This window comes from Moschus berezovskii, chromosome 2, assembly GCF_049115385.1.
Source record: "Moschus berezovskii isolate FMDL1 chromosome 2, NW_MosBer_1.0, whole genome shotgun sequence".
NCBI lineage: Eukaryota > Metazoa > Chordata > Mammalia > Artiodactyla > Moschidae > Moschus > Moschus berezovskii.
In genome coordinates, this window is record NC_142461.1 from 45,020,797 (window position 1) to 45,046,085 (window position 25,289).

Below are 25,289 nucleotides of genomic sequence, written 5' to 3' on the forward strand. Positions count from 1 at the left end.
ACGGCTCTTTATTTATACTTTGCTAATCCCTCCTCCCACATCTGTATTCTTCTGGAGATTTATAGTAATGCTATAAGTTAATTATCATTTAGAGAATATGTGTTATGGCTTTTCTTTTACAATATCACCAACCCAACATTGTTTTCTTAATGTTTCTTTTTAATTATTTATAATAAAATTCAGAGAAGCCTGGCATCTTCCCTGTATAAAACACCATACTCATTCAGAAATTCCTTTCTCACCTAATTATACACAGTCACGTTGCTTGGAGCCAACATTCCACTTTATGGATTAGATTTTTTTAGTCTTTGTTATAATTTGAATGGTAAAATGTAAGATATCTTTTACCAAAGGCCTTAGTACTTAAAATACCACATTACTGATTTCCTATTGTTAAGGACTGAATGTATCCCCCCCAAATTCATATGAAATCCTAACCTCCAACGTGATGGTATAAAGATGTGGGACTTTTGGGAGGTGTTCCACACAATGGGACACTACTCAGTCACAAAAAGGAACAAAATTTTGCCATCTGCAGCAACATGGATGGACTCAGAGGGCATTATATTAAAGTGAAATAAGTCAGAGAAAGACAAATACTGTTTGATATCACTTTCATGTGGAATCTAAAAAATACAACAAATTAGTGAATATAGCAGAAAAGCAGCAGAGTCACAGATACAGAGAACCAACTAGTGTCTATCAGAAGGGGGTACAATACGGGGAGTGGGGAGTGGGAGGTATAAACACTGGGCGAAAGATAGGCTCGAAAAATTATACTCAAAAAATCTGTTAAAAGGCATTGCCAAAAGAAACAAAAACAAAACCCCCAGAGAGCTCTCTCTTTTTCTGCCATGTAAGGATATAATAGGTTTCCCAGGGTGGCTCAGGGGTAAAGAATCTGCCTCCCAGTGCAGGAGACATGGGTCAGGAAGACCCCCTGGAGAAGGAAATGGTAACCCACTCCAGTTTTGCCTGGAAAATCCCATGCACAGAGGAGCGTGGCAGGCTATAGGCCATGGGGCTGCAAAAGAGTCAACCATGACTTTGCAACTAAACAACAACAAGGATACAAGACAGCAGCCTACAACCTGAAGAGGGTTCTCACCAGAACTCAACCACATTGGCACACTGATCTCTGGCTTTCAGCCTCAGAACTGTAAGCAGTAAATCTCTAGTTTATAAGCTACCCAGCCTATGGTACTTTGTTATAGCAGCCCAGACTAAGGCACTTACCAAAGTAGGTTAACGTATACAGATGTACAAATATACATGTATATTCTTTACCACCAAAGTGTTTCATATTTATATTGAAGGCAAAAACTGTTAAAACTTGTGATTAACCCTAGTTGTTTCAATGCCTCTCTTGATGATGACAAGATGAATGATAAACTAATATTCTTGTATCTTTGGCTGGATTAGATTAAGAAACAATAAGAACCACATAGGATTCAGTTATGTCCTGATTCAAGTGTTCCTTTCATTAACTTGTTTCTGAAATAATCCCATTAGAAAACAATTACTGTGCTTTGAGAACTTGGCACTGCATATCAGGGGTTCCATGTTTTTATTCCTATGTTATAATGCCATTTCAACTCAAACCAAATATAGTAGCAGTGCTGTTAGACTTAATGTTGCACAGAAAACCTCACTGAATTTACATTCACATGAATCCCTGCCTGTCAGCTCACTTCCTCAGAGGCACAAAGCCATGTCAAGCCTCCAGCTGCAAAAAATATGGTCATAAAACAAATCTGGTATCATTTTGTTAAATCAGGTAATTAGCTACTTGAGAAAACACAACAAATTTTCTCATTCTAAATATAAAAAACAAGGACCATTTTAAGACAAGTGGGAATAATATGAGACTTACATAATCTTCTAAAGCAGATAAAATGAAAGTGCATCTAATAGCCTTAGAATACTGGCTTACAAAGCATTAAGTTTTGCAAAAAGGGCTTCAAAGAACATAATTTAAAACTTTTTTAGTTTAGAAAAAAGCACTGATTATTCAACTAACAAAGTTGTAGTCATCCTCTTTAAACAAATACCAAATCCCTGGAGAAGAAAGGCAGAACTTAATCAAGAGAAGTGCATAAAAACTAACTAAACTGCCTCACACATTATGCTGGAGGCTCAAAAATCTCAATTCACTTTATACTTCCCATAAGTGTGAAAAATACTTCCTTTAACACTCATTCCTTAGAGTCATTCCTACTTTAACATATACTTTCAAAATATATGCAAAATCAGATTTACAAAGAAGTGTTAAACTATGTATTTAAAATACATTTAAATACATACTTATATAAGCTTCAAATAAATTCCACCGAGAGGGTTCTCATGGGACCAGTATACTGGTGTGCACATGTACACAGCATGAAACGCCCCTATCATACTGTCTGAATATCATGTATACTCGGTCCCAAGCTGTAACAATGAAGCATCTCCCAGCTCCTTTATGGAATCAGCCCATTTTGGATTGATCCCATTCTTTTAAAACTCTATGTAAGGGTAAAGAAGGGTATAAACGCCATAAGCAATAACTCTCTAGACTTCCAAAAGGGTCAGGGAGAGAGCTTATCTTTAGCAGAACTATGGAACAGGCCATATTTAACCAACTGCAATTTAAAAATGAAATATGCATTTAGGTACAAAATAGCATCTGTACAAATATGGGTTTGGAACACAATTTAAAAGTAGAACGTAAGAAAAGACAAGCGAATCTGCCAAAACGAAGCTCAAAATGAGTTAAAAAGAATGGCACACCCAAAATCATTAAGTGTGATCAAAGACAGCAGTAAGAGATATACACCTGCATAACTGAAGCACTTTGCTATACACCTGAAACCAATAAGACACTGTAAGTCAACTACACTTCAAGAAAATTTTAAAAAACAGAATAACCCAAAGGATTTTAAATTAAATTTTAATTATAGATTTTAATTTGACCAAACATTAGGAAAAGAGCAACTACTCTTATTTAAGACTCATTAAAAATGCACATGCATATTTCTCAAAATAATCTAATGCAAAATTTCTTTTAAAAACACGTCTATTTAAGTTTCACTAGCTCAGCTGTATCTCTTTGTGACCCTATGGACTGTAGACTGCCAGGATCCTCTGTGCACTGATTAGACTATAAATGTGGCATTTAATTTACAAGAGGGACCCAAAACAATGAGAGGATCTGAATAACAAGGGATTCATTCCACATTCAACAAGTAGTTACCAAGCACTATTCCCAGGATGAAATGGATGAAAAACTGTTTACAGCTTTTTACATTACAATATGGGCATACTCCTCCCCACCCCACTACCCTTGGGAGGGTAAGAGAAAGACTTTAAAATCTTAAGGTAGGTAGGACAGTACAATGGAAATAACAAGGAACTTAAGAGTCAGATGACCTAAATTCAAATCCTAACTCGACTACTATCTTAGTCTGTTTCAGCAACTGTAAAATACAGATGAAAATGATCACATGATTATAAGAATCAAATGAGGTAAAAAACAAAAAAAGTATTCTTTAAGCTCCGTTTATGTAAAAGGAGGATCAAATTTGTCTGCAAGACTCCAAAGGATATAACAAGGTTTCACCAAAACATAGACAGATTTTCGCTCCATACAATTCAGGGCTTATCCAAAATGGAATAACACTAGAGGTGACCACACATGGGCTTACTGGTCTCTTGGCAAAAATCCAGACAAACACACCAAGTTCACATAACATGTCCACAGCAGTCATATTTGCTCTTACCCTCTCTGGGGAAGAAGCAAAACAAATGACTGTTAAGTATTAAATATGTGCTATTTTAGTTCTTCTGTACAACTGCAGAAGAAAGATGACTGTTATGTCTGGATCAATCTGTTCAAGTTGCAGTTGTTCCATCAGAGGTTTGGTAGCAGAACTGAAGAAGACAGTTTGACTGCCCACCACAAAGCAGTTTCAAAAATATTTTCCTTTTCTTTTGCTACTTATAAACTCTGTTCATGTATGCTCAAATTTCATTAATTGCTCTTCATACAGCAAGGGTATCTGACTAAATAAGAAGGAAACACTGTTCACCACAGTATTAATTTAAAAAACAAATAATCACTAGCACATTCAAAAACATTCTATTCAGAAAAATTAAGTTCTACAACTCTGTATGGAAACCATATGTTGATTTTTCAAAAGTACTGGAAGATACAGTATCTGCAACCTGAATTCATTCTTCCACTCATTCAACAAATAATATTAATCATCTACTATATACCAGTCATTTGCAATTAAAGGATTTTTCTTAGTAACTGAAGATTTTTAAATTAGATACATTCCATAGACTGCAAAAGAAAGTCTAACCTGGGTTCTGGCTATAAAAAGGTCCTCCGTTCATCTGAGTCTGAAGGCTTGTCTGTGAAGTGATGGAAGGAGGGCGTCTATAGGGCAAGGAGCCCCCTATTGTTGGGGGTGTATGGCGAGCGACAGGTCTATTCATGCTGTAGAACTGAACAGGATGACCTGGAAAAGAGACAGAACATACACTTGTCATTAAAACATTTATCTCAGACAATAAAACACTTAGGTACAATGCCTAAATCTCACCAAGATTATTAAAAAATAAAAATAGTTAATTTAACTGCCATCTGACAAATATTAATGCAAAGTGACAGTTATTGCTCAGTTGACAGTGTATCAAAGTGCAAAAAACAGGAAAGTAGGTAAATAAAATAATGGTGAGGTTTGGAAAAGCTATAATCTAAATACATTACTAATCAATGTTATGAGTTTATTAAATTAGTAATTTGACAGGGTTTCACAATCATCACAATTAAAATTTATAGCTCACTTTCTCCGCAAACACCAGCAATTAAGCACTGAAAACTAAGCTCAACAAGGTAAGAATAACATTTAGGAAAGCAAAAGAAAAAATGTTTGACACACAGTCTTATTCCAAAATAATAATAGCAAATTTAAAGTAGCAAACCTATTTAAAGGAAATCATAAAATATTTCAGCAAAAGGTCAAGTGACATAATTCTGAATCACATTTTTCAAAAATATCCTTCTCTAAGCTGAAACTCCAATACTTTGGCCACCTCATGCGACGAGTTGACTCACTGGAAAAGACTCTGATGCTGGGAAGGATTGGGGGCGGGAGGAGAAGGGGACGACAGAGAATGAGATGGCTGGATGGCATCACCAACTCGATGGACATGAGTTTGAGTGAACTCTGGGAGCTGGTGATGGACAGGGAGGCCTGGCATGCTGTGATTCATGGGGTCACAAAGAGTCGGACACGACTGAGCGACTGAACTGAACTGAAAATTAGATTATTTTGTCTTAAAATTAGAGTTTAGAAGATTTACAGTTATGAAAAAAAAGCTAAGTACAAAACGTGTATCAAATATATCTAATTTTAGTATCATCCTGGAACTTGTTCATATTTATCAGCAATTTCACTACATTTTGCTCAGAGTACTTCAGCAACTAATGCAAACAGAAGACACTCTTTCCTAATCCATCCAACCGCCTAATGCAATCAAGTTCTTAAATTTTATCTTGAGTCCACTCCAACTTAAAATCATTAGCTAAGGGCCTACTGTACAGACAGATCACGGACTGGAGCACCCATGAGTGAGCAGGGCAAGAGAAGAGAGGCAGGGAGCGGAGGGGAGGCGAGAGAAGAATGAGGGAGAGAGGCGGTGGCAAGAGAAAGGCGAGGGGAGAAAAGGCGGAAGCGGGGAAAGGAAAGCAGAGGAGGGAGGAAGGGAAGGAAGAGGCGGTAAGAGGAAAATCCCACAATTCATCTTTTCATGACTGTCAAATGGCTGTACATGCCTAAAACTGATCTACAGGAGCTATAAAATGGATCAAACTTGGATTCATATGGATACTCATATAAAGAATGTTATAAAAGCACTCAAGAGCCGCTGCAGGATTTACTCTTCATATATATGACAGTATCAAAACCTAAAACTCAATTCTGTTGTATAAAAATCTTGAGTAGTCAAGCTTAAACATAATCCACTGTCAAGTATACATAGCCATGGTAAAAATGTAAAAGCATGTAAACTAATAAACAACTAGAAGAAGGTATATTCGGTCATTTGAATCACCAGATACACAATACTGGCATTTTAGGAATCAATCTATAACATCCTAAACTTAGAATCACTCAGTTAAAAACTCTGAAAACACCATTATGAATTTTATATAGTTAGATCCAGCCTAAAATTTCCCATGTTATAAGCCCTCAGTGATCCAAAGATATCACATAATAAAGATTCTATTCAAACCATTAACAAGGGCATTTATTCTGCTTTGAGTTGAAAAACAAAACTATAGTTTAATTACCACAGCCGTAACTATAAAAACCTAAAACTAAAAACTTCTAGAGAGAAAATAAGACAAAGATCTTTTTGACCTTATGTAAAGAGTTTGTAAACACAACATCAAAAAGCACAATACTCAAAAGGAAAAAACAGCAATGAACTGGACTTAATCAAAATAAAGAACTTCTGCTCTTTAAAAGATAGCATTAAGAGAATAAAAAGGTAAGTCACAAAATGGAAGAAAATATTTGCGAATCACAAAATTAATCAGACATATTCAGAATATATAAGAACTCAATGCGAAAACAAACAAACCAATTACAAAGGTGGGGGGGAAGTAAAAACATTTGAACAGACATTTTGCCAAAAAAGATAAACAGATGGCAAATGAGCACATGAAAAGATGTTCTACATCATCATTCACTGCGGAAATGTCAATCAAAACCACACAAGAAACTATTATACACTTATTAGGATGGCTGAACTAAAAAAAAAAAAATATATATATATATACGTAATGAAGACTCTTGAGAGTCCCTTGGACTGCAAGGAGATCCAACCAGTCCATTGTAAAGGAGATCAATCCTGGGTGTTCATTGGAAGGACTGATGCTAAAGCTGAAACTGCAATACTTTGGCCACCTCATGCGGCGAGTTGATTCATTGGAAAAGACTCTGATGCTGGGAAGGACTGGGGGCGGGAGGAGAAGGGGACGACAGAGAATGAGATGGCTGGATGGCATCGCCGACTCGATGGACATGAGTTTGAGTGAACTCCGGGAGTTGGTGATGGACAGAGAGGCCTGGCGTGCTGTGATTCACGGGGTCGCAAAGAGTCGGACACGACTGAACTGAACTGAACTGAATGACAATTACACAGCCTGCCAGGCTCCTCTGTCCATGGAATTCTCCAGGAAAGAATACTGGAGTAAGTAGCCATTCCCTTCTCCAGAGGATCTTCCTGACCCAGGGACTGAACCCAGGGCTCCTGCACTACAGGCAGATTCTTTACTATCTGAGCCACCAGGGAGGCCATTATGGCAGTACCCTGTACTAACAAGTATGCAGAGTGACTGGAAGTCTTACACACTGCTGGTGGACGTGCAAAACTATACAATCACTTTGGAAAATAGCTATCCAATTTTTTATAAAGTTAAGCATTCATTTACCATACAACCCAGTAATCTTACTAAGTTATTTACCCAAATGTAATGAAAGCCTGTGCTCACACAAAAGTCTGTGTGCGAATATATTTGGCAGTTTTATTCATAATCACCCAAAACTGTAACTAATCCAAATGTCCCTCAATAGGGAAAAGGGTAAACAAACTGGTAAATCCATTCAATAGAACACTGCTGCTGCTAAGTCACTTCAGTCGTGTCCGACCCTGTGTGACCCCACAGATGGAAGCCCACCAGGCTCCCCCGTCCCTGGGATTCCCCAGGCAAGAACACTGGAGTGGGTTGCCATTTCCTTCTCCAATCAACTACTCAGTAATAAAAAAGGAACAAAATAACAAAACATGTAATAATGGATAAATCTCAAACGCACTGTGCCAAAAAGCCAGACTCAAAAGATTACATTACATATGCTTCCATTTGTGATGTTACTACAAAGGCAAAACTTTAGAGGGGGGAAAAAAAAAACCAGACACAGAGCTTGCCAGGGGCAGAGAGTGAAATGAGTAAAATGGAAGGACTGACTACAAAGGGGCATGGAGGAATCTGGGGACGACAGGGCTGCTGTGCACCTTCACTGTAGCTGTGCTTGCATCACTGTACGCATCTGTCAACACTCAAAGAAGTCACTAGAAAGGGTGGATTTTACTGTATATAAATTATACCTTAATAAAAAGAAAAAAGTATCTGGAGATTCAAAAACAGTACATTAAAGAGATTATATAAATTGTTACTAAGGCATTAATTACACTTTTTGTTTGAAAAAAAATCTTATTGTTCACTCATACAACAGATATTGACTCAGTGCAGACTAGGAACCAGCACCTGTTATTAAATTATAATGCTGACTCTAGGTGGGGATGATTTGTCCTTTCTATGCCTACAGCAGATTTCAAGATGTATTCCTTACTCCACTGATGTACGAGCATAATGGGACTTTTACATTTAACTAACTATAGTGGCCTAACAGAGCTGTATGTAGATCAAAAGGACAGCTCAGGTTTAAATACCCCCAGTACAGAATGCTTTTCTTAAAGTGTTGGTACAGAAACTAAGCCATAATACACCATCCAAAATGGGTGAATTAAAATGAATTTTTTAAATGTCTTTTAAAACATTTAAACATTTAAGACATTAAAAATCTAGATACAGTAGCAGCACAACACATACATTCTATGAAGTACTTATTTAACTGGGCTTCCCAAGTGCTTCAGTGGTAAAGAATCCACTGCCAGTGCAGGAGGATGTGGGTTCAATCCCTGCTTCAGGAAGATCCACTGGAGAAGGAAATGGCAACAAACTCCAGTATTCTTGTCTGGGAAATCCCATGGACAGAGGAACCTGGCGGGACTACAGTCCACGCAGAAGAGTCAGACACAACTGAACTACTAAGCACAGCACATTAGGAAAATGAGAAACTGTACCCTGATTTCCTCAGGAAATTCTACTCTACAGTCATGTGCCCTTTTCTAGTTAGTACATTATTCTGCAGACTTTTTTTTTTTTAATACAAAGCACAGACAAAAAACATGAAGCCAGAGTTCCAAGTAAGAGGAACCAGAGCCAGACGACTGAATCAGCCTGCAAGGAATAAGCCAATACTCACCTGTAGGGGGAGTGGAAGAAACAACAGGGGGAGTTGGAGAAGTGAAGCCATCGGCAAGGGTCTGGGCACCCCCAGCGGCAGCGTCTGGGGCAGTGGAAGAAGGGACAGTTGCAGGAACAAGAGGGGTGGGGGCAGATGCAGAAGCAGCAGGAAGGGGTGGAGTACCAGCAGAGCCAGCGGGGGCTGAAGGGAGAGAGGAGTGAGAGGCAGCATTAACGAGGCAGGTCCATCAGGCAGGATTAGAACAGGCACCAGAGAGCTTAGTGTTAGACACTCAGTGCTTATCAATACCAAAGGAGAGAAGAGAGTGTTAAGAAAAAGAAAGAATGAAGCTTATGTTAAAGGATTACTAGGTTTACAGCAAGTAATTCAAGATGCTAAGGATAATGTCCAGATTTTTAAATTCATTAAAAGCATTCCTATTTACCTGATAGCCAACACACTGGAAGAAAAGTGCCCCCTTTATGATGTTGTTTTTAACATAACATTCTGTAAATAGTATACAAAGCTAAACATAACACACTAGAAAATAACAGTATTCCACTCTGAATCAGAAAATAAACATTCCAGACATAAATATCAGGTAAAAAGAATTTAGAGAAATACAAACCTCTTTTTCATGATTTTTTAAAAAGATATTATCTCTGTTATTATAAGTAAATTAAATATGTAATTTTCTATCCTTATGTCTTCTGGGTCAGGTTGTTAAAACTAAGTTTTGTGTCCTCAGATGAAACAAGTACATTTTTATGTTTCAGAGAAAAGAGGGTAGCATTTCAGCAACTCAAGTTCCAAGAGTCCACTAGATTGAACTGTTGAAATTATATCTGCCCAGTCCTTTGTTACCAATATGATTCCTCACACTGAGACTGCACCGTGTCCAAAGGCATGCACTGTCGTAACACCAGCTGGAATTAAACATGTCACTGGTTCCAAGGTGCAACCTGTAAGCGCCACCCAAGACACAGCACCAAAGACACAACACCAAATCACAGAGAAGCGTGTGAACATAAACTGACAATTTGGTTAAAAACAGCAGAATGGAGAAAGATTTCTCAACATTTACAGAGTCTTCAAGAGAAAAAAAAAAATCCTGATTATGAAGAAAACTCAGTGTAATTAAATTAGAAACTGAAAGGACAAACTCAGAAAGGACAGATGAAGACGAGGCACAATTCATGTTTTACCTGGAAAGACACTGGGAGGAGAGGGTGTAGGAACAGCGATGGGAACCCCCACACTCCCACTTCCACTGTTCTCCCGACTGCTGCTCCGACTACTTGGGTGGCTTCCTCCACTACTCCCGCTGCTGCTACAGAAATAAGAGCCACCAAGACATGAGCATCTATGCACAGGAAGACATCACCAATATTTTCCAGAATGTTCTGAAATGAATATAGCTGCTAGATGGTAATTCGAAAGCCCTCCATTTCAGAGAGGAACTTCTTTATAAAGGAAGGGAAAAAACTTGAGTTCAAGAAACTTGTTTTGGCCACCTTTTAATAAACATATATTAAAGAAATTGAGAAAAACAAAACTTCTCCATAAATGTAAGGGATAAATGATGGGGCTCAACTCATGAGAATAATATTACTTTCTTTTATTCCAGTTTAGTGGCTGTCTGAAGAAATAGCTGTTATAATAAGAATAGTTTTCCTAAACAAATTATTTGTTCAATTTTATTTGTAATGATATCATGACATATTATGCCATATTAATGTTCTATTGCGTATGGTTTTTCATCTGTAAAGTACCACCAAAAAACAACTTGAAATTCCCCGTATCTGGTCAGTGATTTTCTTTTGCAGGTCAACTATAACTATCAGTCTTGCAGAAAAGTTTGCACTTTGAGATGTCTGTCCTTTTTCAACTTCCTGGCTGCTCAAAGTTGCATCAGAACATGAGGAGAGAGAGGTGGAATCAGATGAGGTTTGGGGGAGTAGTGTGAGGAAAAGAACTTAGTGCTTGGAAAATGAGAGAGATTTAGCTGAAGTTATCTGAACAAATAATGGTGCTATGACCATCCCATTTTGCACTGAGGTAGAGAAAATACCTGTAAGTTCGATTTCTTTGATTCACAGAAGCTGTCCTCACAGGGCTCTGCTGCGAGGGAGCCATATTACGGGTTGGGCTAGGTACGTAATCATTTGGTACCACTGGAGGACGCACTGGCTCCAGTGTGCGATAGGGGGAGTGCCGCCTACAAAAAGAAGAGCGTATGTATCGTGTGATTAGCAAGTCTCGGCACAATAAATTCAGAGTTGCCAGTAGTGAAATACAATTTGTACTCAGAGGTAGTAAAATGTGTTTTAATAAAACCCAGCTACCAATTTCCATCTTCCCTTGAGAATCACTTCTCCACCATCAGGGCTTTGATGCATATTGTTACTTGTTTTTAGTCTTTGACCTCATTTTCCCTACACTAATTTTGTTCATTCATTCTAAGAGCATGAAGTTTCTCCCCCAGGTAAGCCAATGTTTCCCAGACTCTCTTCTTAGATGAGTTCAAATTAGTGTCACATTAAATTCTCAAAACTGCACTTCACAAACACACTAATTATCTTCCTCATCCCTCTCTCCCTAACCAAAAATAATCAAAGATCGGGTAAATAAATCTACAGAGTCTGGCTCTACAACCCCCACATTGATGATCAACAGCAACCATGAACAATTCATTTCTCTTTCTGTGTAATAAGTACATAGAAATAAAACTACATCCACACACAGAAATACATAATTTAATCTCCTCTCCTTCCATTCTCATTTCACATCCTCCTTAACCTTTCACCATGACCGCTCTTACCCTGCTCAGAGTTCAACATTTAAAAGGGAGAGAAGAAAAAAAACAGATCACCTAAGTCTTTCTATCTTATTTACTTTGAAGTACAGAACAGACTGTATTTCTTTAGCATACTTCTCTTTTTCTCAAACTTTCTTCTTAAAAGAATGACAAGATCAAGAAGGGAAATATAGGAAATAGGATGCACACCGGTACACTAGTAATTATTAAGTTAATTATCATCTCTAAGTTTCCATTTTTATGGCAATGATTAATACTCAACTGACATGAAATTGATATTGTGTAGATGAGATCCTGATCTTTAACTGGATCTCAAGATATGAAAATTAAAGAGCTTTTTTCCCCTAAAATGATGATGCTCACCTGACTTCTATATTTCTCAATAATTCACTTCCTCAAACGCTCCCAAGGTTCCTTCAAATATGATTCTCTCTCATTCACTCAAGTTTTGGCTCATTGATTCTGGATGAGATGACTCTGCAATGACCCTGTCTACTCTACTACTCTCAAAATCCTCTTGCATAAACAAATATACACATTATTAAAAATAAATAAGGGGCACTAGATAAGATATTGGATCAAAAAAAAAAAAAACAAGGAATGTCAGGGCCTTGAATTTAAAACACTATAAAGAAGTTTAGGCATCTCTGAAATTATGATGTACATATAAAACACCATAAAATAGGAAACTGATGGATTTCCAAACAATTTTCCCCAGATAATAAAAATGCTCTGTGTCATCCAAGAAAACAGAACAAAAACCTTTGCTGACTAAGAACTACACAGTGAAGTGAAAGTTGCTCAGTCGTGTCCGACTCTTTGTGACTCCATGGGCTATATATATATACAGACCATGGAATTCTCCAGGCCAGAATACTTGGAGTCGGTAGCCTTTCCCTTCTCCAGGGGATCTTCCCAACCCAGGGAATGAACACAGGTCTCCCTCATTGCAGGTGGATTCTTTACCAGCTGAATCACCAGGGAAGCCCATACAGTGAAGTATTGGCTATAAAAACAAGGTAAAAAACTAGGGAGAGAGGACAAAATATGGTGGCTGAGCCAAGACTGTGAAGAAGCCAGGCTGTGACCATCAAGTGGCTAGCAGTGCTCAGCCACTCTGGCCTTCAGGAATCCTGCAGAGCCCTTGCTAATACACAAGGAAAACAAATACTAGTGTACAAGTAAATCTTTAAAATTTGGGAGCAATGGAAACTTTTACTAGGATTATCTTGCTAACAATCTGATTCAAAACCTAATAAAATCCATTAGAAACTATACATGACAGAAATATAGACATTTTGCAGGAAAATAAAACAAATACTCCCTCTTGACCTGATCTCTACTCTTACCCTGTACCCATGACATCTACATTCTACTCTGAAGCTTAAATCTTATTTAAGCTAGTAGAGTTTTTCCTTTCTAACCTAAGCAGAATTTTTTTTTTTGGTCCTCCCCAAATAAAATCACCCTATTTCTGTCCGGAAATCTGATTTTATTCTTTTGTTTTCCACTGCCCTAATTTTAATTCCTCCTCCAACATTATCTTTCTTTGATTGATTAGGCTGCTGGATTTTTTGGTCTGGTTTTCTTGTTTGCTTTTTGGTGAGGGGGCCAAAAAACAAGATTTCCAATTAAAAACTTTTAAGCATATATCACAAAGCCAATGGTAATAAAGGCATTTTGTCTTTGTTTTATACATTTTTAAAAAAAAATCCAATTCATGGTACAGTGACCCTGAAAAGTTGACAGAGGACAAATATTACCCCCTTTTACAGATGAAAAAACTGAATTGCTAAGAGGCTTACTATGCAAGACCACACATCAGGAGCAGAGCAGGACCACAATTTTAGTCACCCAACTTCTGGGCAATATGCCCAACTGATCACAAACCTTCATCATGGTAAACCAAGTTTTTGTATTAAGATGCTATAAAAGAAACAAGGTCAAGCTTTTCTGTTAATTGACCATTTATGTCAAATCTGGAGCCCACGTCTGTAGACTGAATGAAAGCTCATAATTTTTCATAAAAAAACAAGATATACGGAATTCTATAATCTGCACAGTATTTTCTTCAGAAGACCATTCAGAATAAGAAGAGTCAATTATAATAGAAAAGACTAAAAAGTTTCTAAAAACAGGAATTAGAGTGCAATTTATAATACACCATGAACTTAGGCTAGGATTTTACCTCAAATTTAAAATTTATTAGAAAAATAATTTCTAAACAGAATATTTTTAAAGTAGAGAGATGTTTCCCAGGTATAAAGTATAAAAGATGTTTTCTTTTGGGGAAGGTTACACACAAAATGGATAATCTTAGGAAGAAAATATTCTCTTTTCAAATATTTAAAAATAGTTTAAACATATATATAGTGTTTAGTTTTCACACAATACATGAAATGGTTTGCAATTACTACTTAGTTACATACTCACCCAAGTGTCCCTTTGCCTGACATAGGGGGGCTGGGGGGCTTCTGTGTTGGAGGTGTTGTACGTGGCAGCCCACCCATCTTCATATTCTGGGTACTCACCTAAAAAAATTTTGAGGAAAGCTCAATTTAATTTGAATGCAGTGAAACAAAGTGCCACTTTTGGGAAATAACATTATGCTATTTAACAAAGGAGGGGAAGGTTTAAATAGGAAAAAAAAATTAGAGGCCATGCATTTCATATGCAATTTCTACTCTACTATCATTCTACAGTTGTACTCAAAGGACTCCTCCTAACATGAGATTTTCATATGATTATAAACGTGTATGCAAAGACTTTATTTGCCATTAGCTCATCACACCAACAGATCACTGGTTAGACTGTTTGATACTACATTCAATTGAAATTAAATAGGTTAACTATAAAAATTTCAGTTTTAATAGAGTAATTCAATCAGAAACAACAATGCCTTTAAGCAATTCCTTGTTTTTTAAATAGCAAGCTTATCATAAGAAAACAAAATACATGTTTTCCCCCAAAAGAATGCAACTTTAGTTTTGATCCACTGTAAATAGAGAATATTATACAAAGTTAAATCATACAGAGAAAATTTCCTTTTTATAAATTGTGGATCAGCCTTACAATTCAAATTTCATTAATGTTCTCTTATGAAGGAATCACCTACCTGAGAACTGCCAGAAGTTAAGGCATGTTCCTAAACATCTGAACCAGAAAGGTAGGGCTGAGGTATACCATTCAACTGTGAGTGGTACAGTGGCCACTGGCAATGTCCTAGTTCCGATGGGAATTAAACCCACTCAGGCCCAAAATGAAGATTAATTTAGGCATGAGAAAGATACAACACAATCTAAGAGCTAAGAACACAGAGCTAAGCTGTGTTCCCCACTATTCTATCCCCAGTTGAAAACCCAAGTGTGGGAAAGTTGGGTGACCTGGGAACAAGTGTGGATTGCCACCAGAAGAGGATGCCACCAAAGGAAGAAGTGAGCACTTACACAGAAAGCCCTAGAAATCTGGGTATCTTAAGGCATTAAGAGAAGTCATGCATGAATATAGTTCAAACGCAATCTCAAGTTGTTTGAGATTACCAATGGATTAGAGTTAATAATGTTCACCATGTGTGTTCATGCCTGACCCTAGTTTAAAGCTCCTAATATTCTGGACTGCCGAACACTTCCAAAAAGGATCTTAACTTTTCCACTAAAAGTATGTCCAGAGTATTCAAATTATACTTACAAAATGAAGCTGTAAGACATTATACTTTTGAAATCAGAATACATTTATAATTATAATTTTAAAATACAAAATTTAAGAAAACAAATCATAATTACATACAGAATACTGAGGCTGTCAAAATTAACTCTGGCTTAAATGGAATATTTTAAAATCCTAAAATACTGCTTGTTATCTGAATAGGCAAGAAAAATATATCAAGAAACAGACTCTTCAAATGAATAGCCCAGTGAACAAGTTGTGTGTGATGTTAAAACAATCTTTAATGACAAATGATACCTTTGAAATAGCAATATTTTTAAGGCTATGCATTTTTCTGTACTCCTTTGTTATTACTTTTAAACAACAAATACAAAACAAACTGGTTATCAAGGAAGAATAAGGATTAACTTATCTGTGCTCTTCCCCTCATTAATAAGCAGAGGGTATACTGATCATATCTTAAAAGTGCCAGAAGAAGTTTTTTAAAAATTAATCCACATTGAGGCAAATTTTTAGGAGTAGTATGACAAGTAACCAATAGCTTTAAAAACCATGTATCTTAGTTCACGATACCAAGAGATTTTTAAAAGTAGTAACCAAAGTCCTTTAAGCTCAACCTTAAACAACAGAAAACCCAAGGTCACTTTAAGTGATGAAGGAGAAGTAGGTGAGCCAAACACTAAACTACATCAATTTGCTAGAAATAGGAAGGAAAAGGAGCAAGGACAGAAAAGGATAAAACAGAATTTTATTCTATACATGGAATAGCTAAAATATTTGAAAACAGCTTTCCAACTTCAATTGGTTTAAGGTTTTGGTATGTAAGGTGTCCTGTTTAAATTGCAGTATCTTCTCTATAAATCTTGAAATCTACTCCAAAAATAATATGAAATAAACAACCTACAGATTGAAACATAGTGGACAATTCCATACATAAAATTTGATACATTTTTGACCTGTAGAATCATCAAATGGTTCTATTTGTTTGATTAATAGGATTTGCATGAGTAATTTTCACTTAAAAAAACCAGAGTCCCTATGGAATGTCCAACTAACATGTAGTTCTGTACTACCTTTGTATTAAGCTAAAAGAGAACTCAGTATTTATTCAAGGTAGGTTTCCTTGAGAAAAATGCTTCTATACTAAAACAATGAATATGCTATACAGAATATAAATACTGCCATCTAATTTGAGGAAAATGAAAAAAAAATACAAGAAAAATTGCCAAACAAAACAATTTCCATAGGTGAAATCTATAATTAAAATTAAACTGTATTTCACAGCTAAAATAATTTGGTAAAAAAATATTTATGGGATAGTTATCATGGTTCCAAAAACTACTTTGAGGGAAGTTACAGGGCAACCCAATGTTTCCAGACAAGGAGCAAAACACAAGACTAACTGTGAGTGTGGTGAAGGAAAACTTAACTAGAGAGCGAGCGAGCATACCACAAACTCAGGACAAAGAACACAAAGCAACACTGCACCAACTCATAACAGCAACGTCACACGAAACTTTAAAAAACACCTCGGCAAAACTATCATCTGGCACAGAAGTGTGTAGTTAGAGGTCATGAATCATGAACAGGAGTGCTAATCATTCTTTCCAAAGTTTTATTTGGGAACTGGAACGAAACTTTGGTGGCTGATTCCAACAATAATTCAATTAATGTGGGTATTTTTTGATGCCATGAAGGGAAAAAGTCATCACTGAGAGTTGAGTGAAACAGGTATTAGGCACATGGAGAAAGAGGAGGAAAAGTCTTTTTTGTTGTTGTTTTCCTACCAGAAAGAAACACTCAGGAACAGAAGAAATATTTCATTTAGGTGACAAAGGTTAATGCATGACCAAACTCAAACCCTTTCCCTCTGGCCTGGACTAAGAAATGCAGAATATGCTGAGAGTAAGAGCAGTTCCCTCAGAGTGGTCTTCTCTGATCTCCAAACTTCGGAGATCACAGCTAGCACAAACTATCAGGCCAATCACTATACTTTAATACTGCTCCTAAAGTGCTCCTGCCCTATCCTTTTTTGGTATATGCAGTACCTCCTTGAACCTTGATATATATTATCGTGCATATCATATATAACGCTCATTACAAATCTCAGTGCTTTCCAGTACCCTGGGAACTCTAGTATTTTTTAAAGAGTAATTACAAAGTATCTTTGTATCTTTAGTTCACAGAACATATCACCTCTGCTGCTGATGCTGCTAAGTTGCTTCAGTCGTGTCCGACTCTGTGCAACCCCATACACAGCAGCCCACCAGGCTCCCCCATCCCTGGGATTCTCCAGGCAAGAACACTGGAGTGGGTTGCCATTTCCTTCTCCAATGCATGGAAGTGAAAAGTGAAAGTGAAGTCGCTCCGTCTCCTAGCGACCCCATGGACTGCAGCCTACCAGGCTCCTCTGTCCATGGGATTCTCCAGGCAAGAGTACTGGAGTGGGTTGCCATTGCCTTCTCTGATCACCTCTGTTACAAAGCAATCTTCCAGGAATAGATAACTTGCTACAATAGTGGGAGACACCTTCTAAAATGACACCTGTGGTATATCACTCATTTAAACCACCAACCACAGACCTCTAGACACAAGAGTAAAAGAATAAGAAAAATAAGGGGAGACAAAGGTCTATAAAATGATTTCTCTGCTTTCAAGGAACCTATTTTAGAATAACTAAGACACCCTGCTTAAAACAAAAAGTAATTTCTACAAATAATACAGAAATCTCCAAAAAAGAAATATCAATGCAAGAAGAATTACTTAACAGAAGGTTTTATAGAGAAAAATCTGAGTTGGAGTGCAACCAAGTTTTTAAAAGAGCAAAATTTAAACACACTAAGAGAAGAGGAGTATGTATAGTTTGTGTCTGGATGTGGCAAAGCAAGGATGGGCAGAAGCTGTGGGCAAACACCTGAAGGCTCTCATTCCATGTCCAGTGTTGTTCCCAGCAGTCCCATCCAGTGCATAACTTTTGGCTTCCTAGAGACCTCTATCCCTCTCCTCAGAGGATATATGTTCTTATTTCAATTCTCTGAGCCAACAGGAAAAGGACCAGGAGATTCTCTGAGGGAAATCAAAACTGAAATCAGGAATTCAAGTGTAGCTTCAGGAGAAAGGTAAAATTTTTAGTAAGACAGGAAGACAAAAAGTCTAAGGTAACAAGAGTTTTAACATAATCTGCTACAGAGAAAAGCAGGGAAAATAGACCATTCAGGTATGACTTAAATCCCTTTCTATTATACAGTGGAAATAACAAATAGATTCAAGGGATTAGATCTGATAGAGTGCCTGAGAACTATGGATAGAGGTTCACAACATTGTACGGGAGGCAGTATTAAGACCATCCCCAAGAAAAGGAAATGCAAAAAAGGCAAAATGGTTGTCTGACTAGGCCTTACAAATAGCTGAGAAAAGAAGAGAAGCTAAAGGCAAAGGAGAAAAGGAAAGATATACCCATTTGAATGCAGAGTTACAAAGAATAGCAAGGAGAGATAAGAAAGCCTTCCTCAGTGATCAATGCAAAGAAATAGAGGAAACCAATAGAATGGGAAAGACTAGAGATCTCTTCAAGAAAATGAGAAATACAAAGGGAACTTTTCATGCAAATATAGGGACAATAAAGGACAGAAATGGTATGGACCTAACAGAAGCAGAAGATATTAAGAGGTGGCAAGAATACACAGAAGAACTGTACAAAAAAGATCTTCAAGACCCAGATAATCACAATGGTGGGATCATTCACCTAGAGCCAGACATCCTGGATTGCAAAGTCAAGTGGGCCTTAGTATCACTACAAACAAAGCTGGTGGAAGTGATGGAATTTCAGTTGAGCTATTTCAAGTCCTAAACGATGATGCTGTGAAAGTGCTGCACTCAGCATGCCAGCAAATTTGAAAAACTCAGCAGTGGCCACAGGACTGGTGAAGGTCAGTTTTCATTCCAATCCCAAAGAAAGGCAATGCCAAAGAATGCTCAAACTACTGCGCAATTGCACTCATCTCACTCATGTGAGATGTGAGCTAGCAAAGTAATTTTCAAAAGTCTCCAAGCCAGGCTTCAACAGTACGTGAACCGTGAACTTCCGGATGTTTAAGCTGGATTTAGAAAAGGCAGAGAAACCAGATATCAAATTGCCAACATCCACTGTATCACTGAAAAAGCAAGAGAGTTCCAGAAAAATATCTACTTCTGTTTTATTGACTATGCCAAAGCCTTTGACTGTATGCATCACAACAGATTGTGGAAAATTCTGAAAGAGATGGGAATACCAGACCACCTGACCTGCCTCCTGAGAAATCTATGCAGGTCAGGAAGCAACAGTTAGAACTGGACATGGAACAACAGACTGGTTCCAAATAGGGAAAGGAGTGCATCAAGGCTGTATATGTCACCCTGTTTATTTAACTTAAATGCAGAGTACATCATGAGAAATGATAGACTGGATGAAGCACAAGCTGGAATCAAATTGCTGGGAGAAATATCAAGAACCTCAGATATGAAGATGACACCACCCTTATGGCAGAAAGTGAAGAAGAGCTAACGAGTCTCTTGATGAAAGTGAAAGAGGAGAGTGAAAAAGTTGGCTTAAAACTTAAAATTCAGAAAACTAAGATCATGGCAACTGGTCCCATCGTTTCACGGCAAATAGATGAGGAAACAGTGGAAACAGTGATAGACTTCATTTTTGGGGCTCCAAAATCACTGCAGATGGCGACTGCAGCCAGGAAATAAAAAGACACTTACTCCTTGGAAGAAAAGTTATGACCAACCTAGACAGCATATTATAAAGCAGAGACATTGCCAACAAAGGTCCGTCTTGTCAAAGCTATGGTTTTTCCAGTAGTCATGCATACTGTAGTCATGTAGTAGTTGACCTGAGAGTTGGACTATAAAGAAAGCTGAGCACTGAAGAATTGATGGTTTTGAACTGTAGTGTTGGAGAAGACTCTTTGAGAGTCCCTTGGACAGCAAGGAGATCCATCCCGTCAATCCTAAAGGAAATCAGTCCTGAATATACACTGGAAGGACTGATGCTGAGGCTCAAACTCCAATACTTGGACCACCTGATGCAAAGACTTGACTCATTTATAAGACCCTGATTTTGGGAAAGACTGAAGGTGGGAGAAGAAGGGAACACAGAGGATGAGATGGTTGGGTGGCATCACCGACTCAATGGATGTGAGTCTGAGTGAACTCCGGGAGCTGGTGATGGACAGGGAGGCCTGGTGTGCTGCAGTCCATGGGGTCGCAAAGATTCAGACATGCCTGAGCAAGTGAACTGAACTACAGAGATAATGAATAAGAGATTAGGAGTAAGGAGGGAAGAACAGATAGAAAAGAAGAATAAAGATGGATAAATTTCTGCTTGATTTTTGAAACTATTTTCCAACAACTGGCTTTTGCCAAGACAGAATTAGTGGCTCAAGACTGGGACAAAGAGGCAAAAACAGATGATTCTCCCAAAAGGTATTGCTATTGTGTTTTTCTTCCAAGTGTGTCAAATAAATGCTTAACAATGAACCCTCAGCTGTACCCAAAACCTAGAAATGTGAGAGGCAATTTTCTGTAGATAATGACGCACACAAGATGACACTCAAAGTGAAAAGGTTAAACAATATTTTACAGAGTTAAGTTATGAATCTTCAAGATCCCAAGCAAAACTTGCCCAAAGTATTATATTCTTAATGTGTCAAACGTAAAGGAGACTTCTAAGCCCTCCTCATTAATTATTAAGAATCTGCTTTTACAAAGTTCAACTGAAAAGCTACATTAACAGATCAGAAGCCTTTACTATTTTTGACTGAAATAAATACACTTATTTTAAAAGTACTTAAGCGTAGTTTCAGTAGTGGACAACTTTTCCACTTTTCAACAGAAAAATCTGTTTCAAATACATCAGTAACAAGATCTCAAAAGTCTTAAATATTAAAATAAAGAGTGGGGAAAGGATACCCCAGTTCAAGGGGAAAGAACTGGTCCATTGTTTTATTTTTCCTTTAGTTGAATTTTCTGCACACTTCTATCACTTTGGAGGTTCATATATCAATAGCCGAAATTTGAACACAGAAAAAGCCGAGGCAGCCACAAACACTACTCTTGGTCTATTGCTACCTCTTTTATGCAAAGGACTCTCCTCACAATTCCACACGCCTCACTCACTCACAGGAAGTCCATCTGCCTGGGCTCCTCTAATCACATGTCTCTACCATGCGCTGTTTAACTTTCTGTGGCTGTGGTCAGTAGCTAGTTAATGATTTAGGTCTCAGTTATCTTCTTGTTATCACTTTCTACACTGAAGACATGGCAAACAGCACAATATATGGTAAGAATATATATGTGTGTGTGAGAAAAGGAATCAGAATTCAGCTAAGAAAAAAAGTTAAAAAAGGAAATGCACTTTCAGTTTGGTGACAATAATTTTAGTATCACTCTATCTGACAGGCTCCTTGATTACTCTTGAACGTCTTTTTCCAGTCTTCCCTCCAATGTTACTGAAACAAGTAAAAACAAAAGGTGATATCTCTAGTTCTTAACTTGTATTTTGTTAAACGCTGTCATGAGCTTTTGATGTTTTGTATGTAATACTACTCAGCTTGAAATCTCTTAATGTGGGTTATACTGAAGTATATAATTTATAAGCAATTTGAATAAAAATGCTATTTTTTTCCAAAATATATGATACTGCAACTTAAAAAACACCCATAACACTGAATATTTTCCAATTTTCAATTTTTTTATAGTGATTGAGTCAAGAGATAATGACATAGTGGCCATAAGGTATATGATCAAGCACACCATTTATAGAATAAAAAGGTATTACACAGGGGGAGGGTTAAACAAAGCACATTAGCAGCCCTCCAATCCATAACAAAATGTCTCCATTTACAAAAATCCAGCTAATTTTATTTCATAATGACATTTTATGATAGGGTAACTTACATTTCAGTCTCATAAAATATATTAACACTGCAAAATAATCACTTATGCAACAAATATTTACTAAGTGTCTAATGTGTGTCAGGCACTAATCTAGGCACAGGGGACAGGGCAATGAACAAAACAGTCAAAAATATTTGCCCTCATGGAACATAAAGACACACAAAGTTGCATGACAAAAATAAAATTAAAAAAAGGAATTATTTCTTGGTTTTAAAAGGCCAAGTGCCAAGTATCTCTTCACTCCCCATATGTAATAGTCTACATAAGAACAAAGAATGGAAATCCAGCCCTGGAATCTCTTACCTTAAATCTAAGCAACCACTTAATGCATAAATGGAGCAAATAAAAGAGGTAAGGGAAAAAAAGCATTGAAAGGTTAGTTGGAACTTCAGGATGTGAAGAGAAAGGAAAAAACAAAGAAAAAACAAGTTAAGCATTCAGCATTAAAAAATAATGTTTCAGTAGATCATAGAAAGAGTGGTTAAAGCAGAATGTGTCATGAACGGGAGTTTTTGGATGAAATTATATAAGACACCTTTATTTAAAAACAACTTTATTCCTGATTTCTTCAAATTAGTGACCTCTAAACATTAAAAGTCTAGAAAAAGCAAAGTGATTACAGAGTTCCTAAAGAATAATTACTTGAGAATTAAGTAAGAGTTAGGGGGATAACCTTTTAATTATTACATAACAAGTACAAATATGATGTTTTATATTTTAAGTGTCTTTTTGACATTTGATTCTGGAAGGATCCTAAAATTTTCTATTAGCAGTTGTAAGCCTCAAATAAATCTCAAAAAATTTTCCCAAGTTAGAATAAATTTCAGTTATCCATCCAATTACACATCCTATTTTAAAATGCTCTAATTTGTACTACAATCTAAATGTATTAGGTGTTCATGATAAAATTAAATATTACATTTCAAAAAAAATTATTACATTTCAGATGATAGTGCTTGATTCAAAATTTTGAGAAAAATTTTTGTTTTAAATTTACACTGTACATATTCTCTTACCTAGATCTACATTCAATTTAGATTTAACTGATTTCTAGCCATCCTTGTGTGGGATATATTTTCTAAACTTGCATATATAAATCAACTGCATGAACTATATGGTTTCACTTACAGGCATATACATAGTTGCTTAGCATCACATTTGAAAAGTTATTGTCTTTCAAATCACTGAGGAGACGCAAACTTTAAATAATAATTAGCTGAAGCTCTGAATAGTTTCTAAAGTACAAGGATCAATTTTAATCAAAGTTTTAAGTTCATCAGTTGTGCTTACTGTACTTTATGTACATAGCAGGCACTTAAATACATTTTAAAAGCCAAAATATATAATGGCTATATACTGAAAATCAGTGGAAATACTAAATTAACATATTACTTTTATCTACATTATCCTCACCCAAAATGTTAAAATGAATTTGTTCTAGAAAAATTCAAAGTACATGTTTATATACATTCTTTCTGAGAACTAATGCCAGAAATTTGCTGATATTTTTGAGAGAAAGCAAATACTTTAATAACATATTGAATAATATTTAATTAGTCATATTAAATCATTAAAGGATTTAAATATAATACTACGTTTATTTCCAGATGTGTACATGAGGTATTTTCATAACAAAGCAAATACAATTCACTCAAAGATGACTGTTTAAAACTTGAGAACCCAGCACTAAAAAGGAAGATAACACAGTTATTAGTGGTAAGAAATCTTCAGAACTACAACTAGGCCAAGAATGATCCTCTGGAAAGAAAAGACAAGCATTTAATTTTCTAAAGAGTTAGTTCCATCATGGGCTATTTTTTTTAAAGTTTGACAAAACTTATGCTTACCTTTACTCCATGTCCAATATCATCTAGAATTGTATAGTCGATAGGTTTTCTAATATATCGAACTGGTCGTTCAAGGTTGGTTGGAGCAATAATCTTATGTGTCCTTGCAGTGTTTTTATTGGTAGTCAAAATACCAATTTCTCTTCTTGCAACTTTCTCTTTATGAATATCAACAGTCTACAAAACATAAACACAAAAATGTATAGCCCTAATAGCCAGAAAATAAAAACATAAATACTTAGAGATTTAACATCATCATTCATATTCTTAACTGCAATTGCGAATTTCTCCTTTTGGGACCAATACTGACTTTCTCCATTTCAGGCTAAAAGAAGGGTTGAGAAATCCTGGCTGGCAAAACAGATCTGGCCCATCACTCATCTTTTTATAGCCGAAAAACTAAGAGTGGTGTTTACATTTTTTAATGGTTATAAGAAGTCAAAAGAAAAACAAGATCTTGACATGTAATTATATGGAATTCAAATATCAGTTTCCATAAACAATTTTACTGCAATACCAGCCATTCTACCTGCTTAAATATTTTCACAATACAATGGCAGAGGTGAACAGCTGCAACAGAGACCTTGTGACCTGCAAAGCATAAAATATTCATTAGCTGACCCTTTACAGGAAAAGCTTACCAACCTCCCGGTTAAAGCATGCTAATTTTTTCCTTCTCTATTAAGATTTAGCCTAATTAAGAAAGTACCAGCAATTAATCTGGTAACATTTAAAGATAACCTATTAGTATAACTTCTTTTAGTGTTTAAATAGCTTTTTATTTAAAAAGGCCTAAAATATAAATACAATGTTAAAAATAAGTCATCTTTTACAAAGAAACGGAGTGTGCTGAGGTAAAGTTGCTTATATTTTATCATGATAAAATGCTAGTAAAATATTTTCATTATTTTATTAAATGCTCAAAACAGGATATAA

At 36.5% G+C, this 25,289-nt stretch overlaps 1 protein-coding gene across 8 annotated transcripts in view; it reads right to left on the minus strand.

The window, feature by feature from the left end:
* ABI2 (abl interactor 2) overlaps positions 1 to 25,289 on the minus strand; it is a 107,237-nt gene that overhangs the window by 22,555 nt on the left and 59,393 nt on the right. For 2 of the 8 annotated variants that reach the window (XM_088828203.1, XM_088828205.1), the window contains exons 3-8: positions 24,354 to 24,530; positions 14,332 to 14,429; positions 11,152 to 11,298; positions 10,286 to 10,410; positions 9,099 to 9,281; positions 4,344 to 4,502 (exon numbers count right to left, since the gene is read on the minus strand). In XM_088828203.1, the coding sequence (XP_088684329.1) occupies positions 4,344 to 4,502; positions 9,099 to 9,281; positions 10,286 to 10,410; positions 11,152 to 11,298; positions 14,332 to 14,429; positions 24,354 to 24,530 (889 nt within the window). The remainder of the gene's footprint in view (positions 1 to 4,343; positions 4,503 to 9,098; positions 9,282 to 10,285; positions 10,411 to 11,151; positions 11,299 to 14,331; positions 14,430 to 24,353; positions 24,531 to 25,289) is intronic. The other 6 variants (XM_088828206.1, XM_088828208.1, XM_055398315.2 and 3 more) reach the window with 3 other exon arrangements.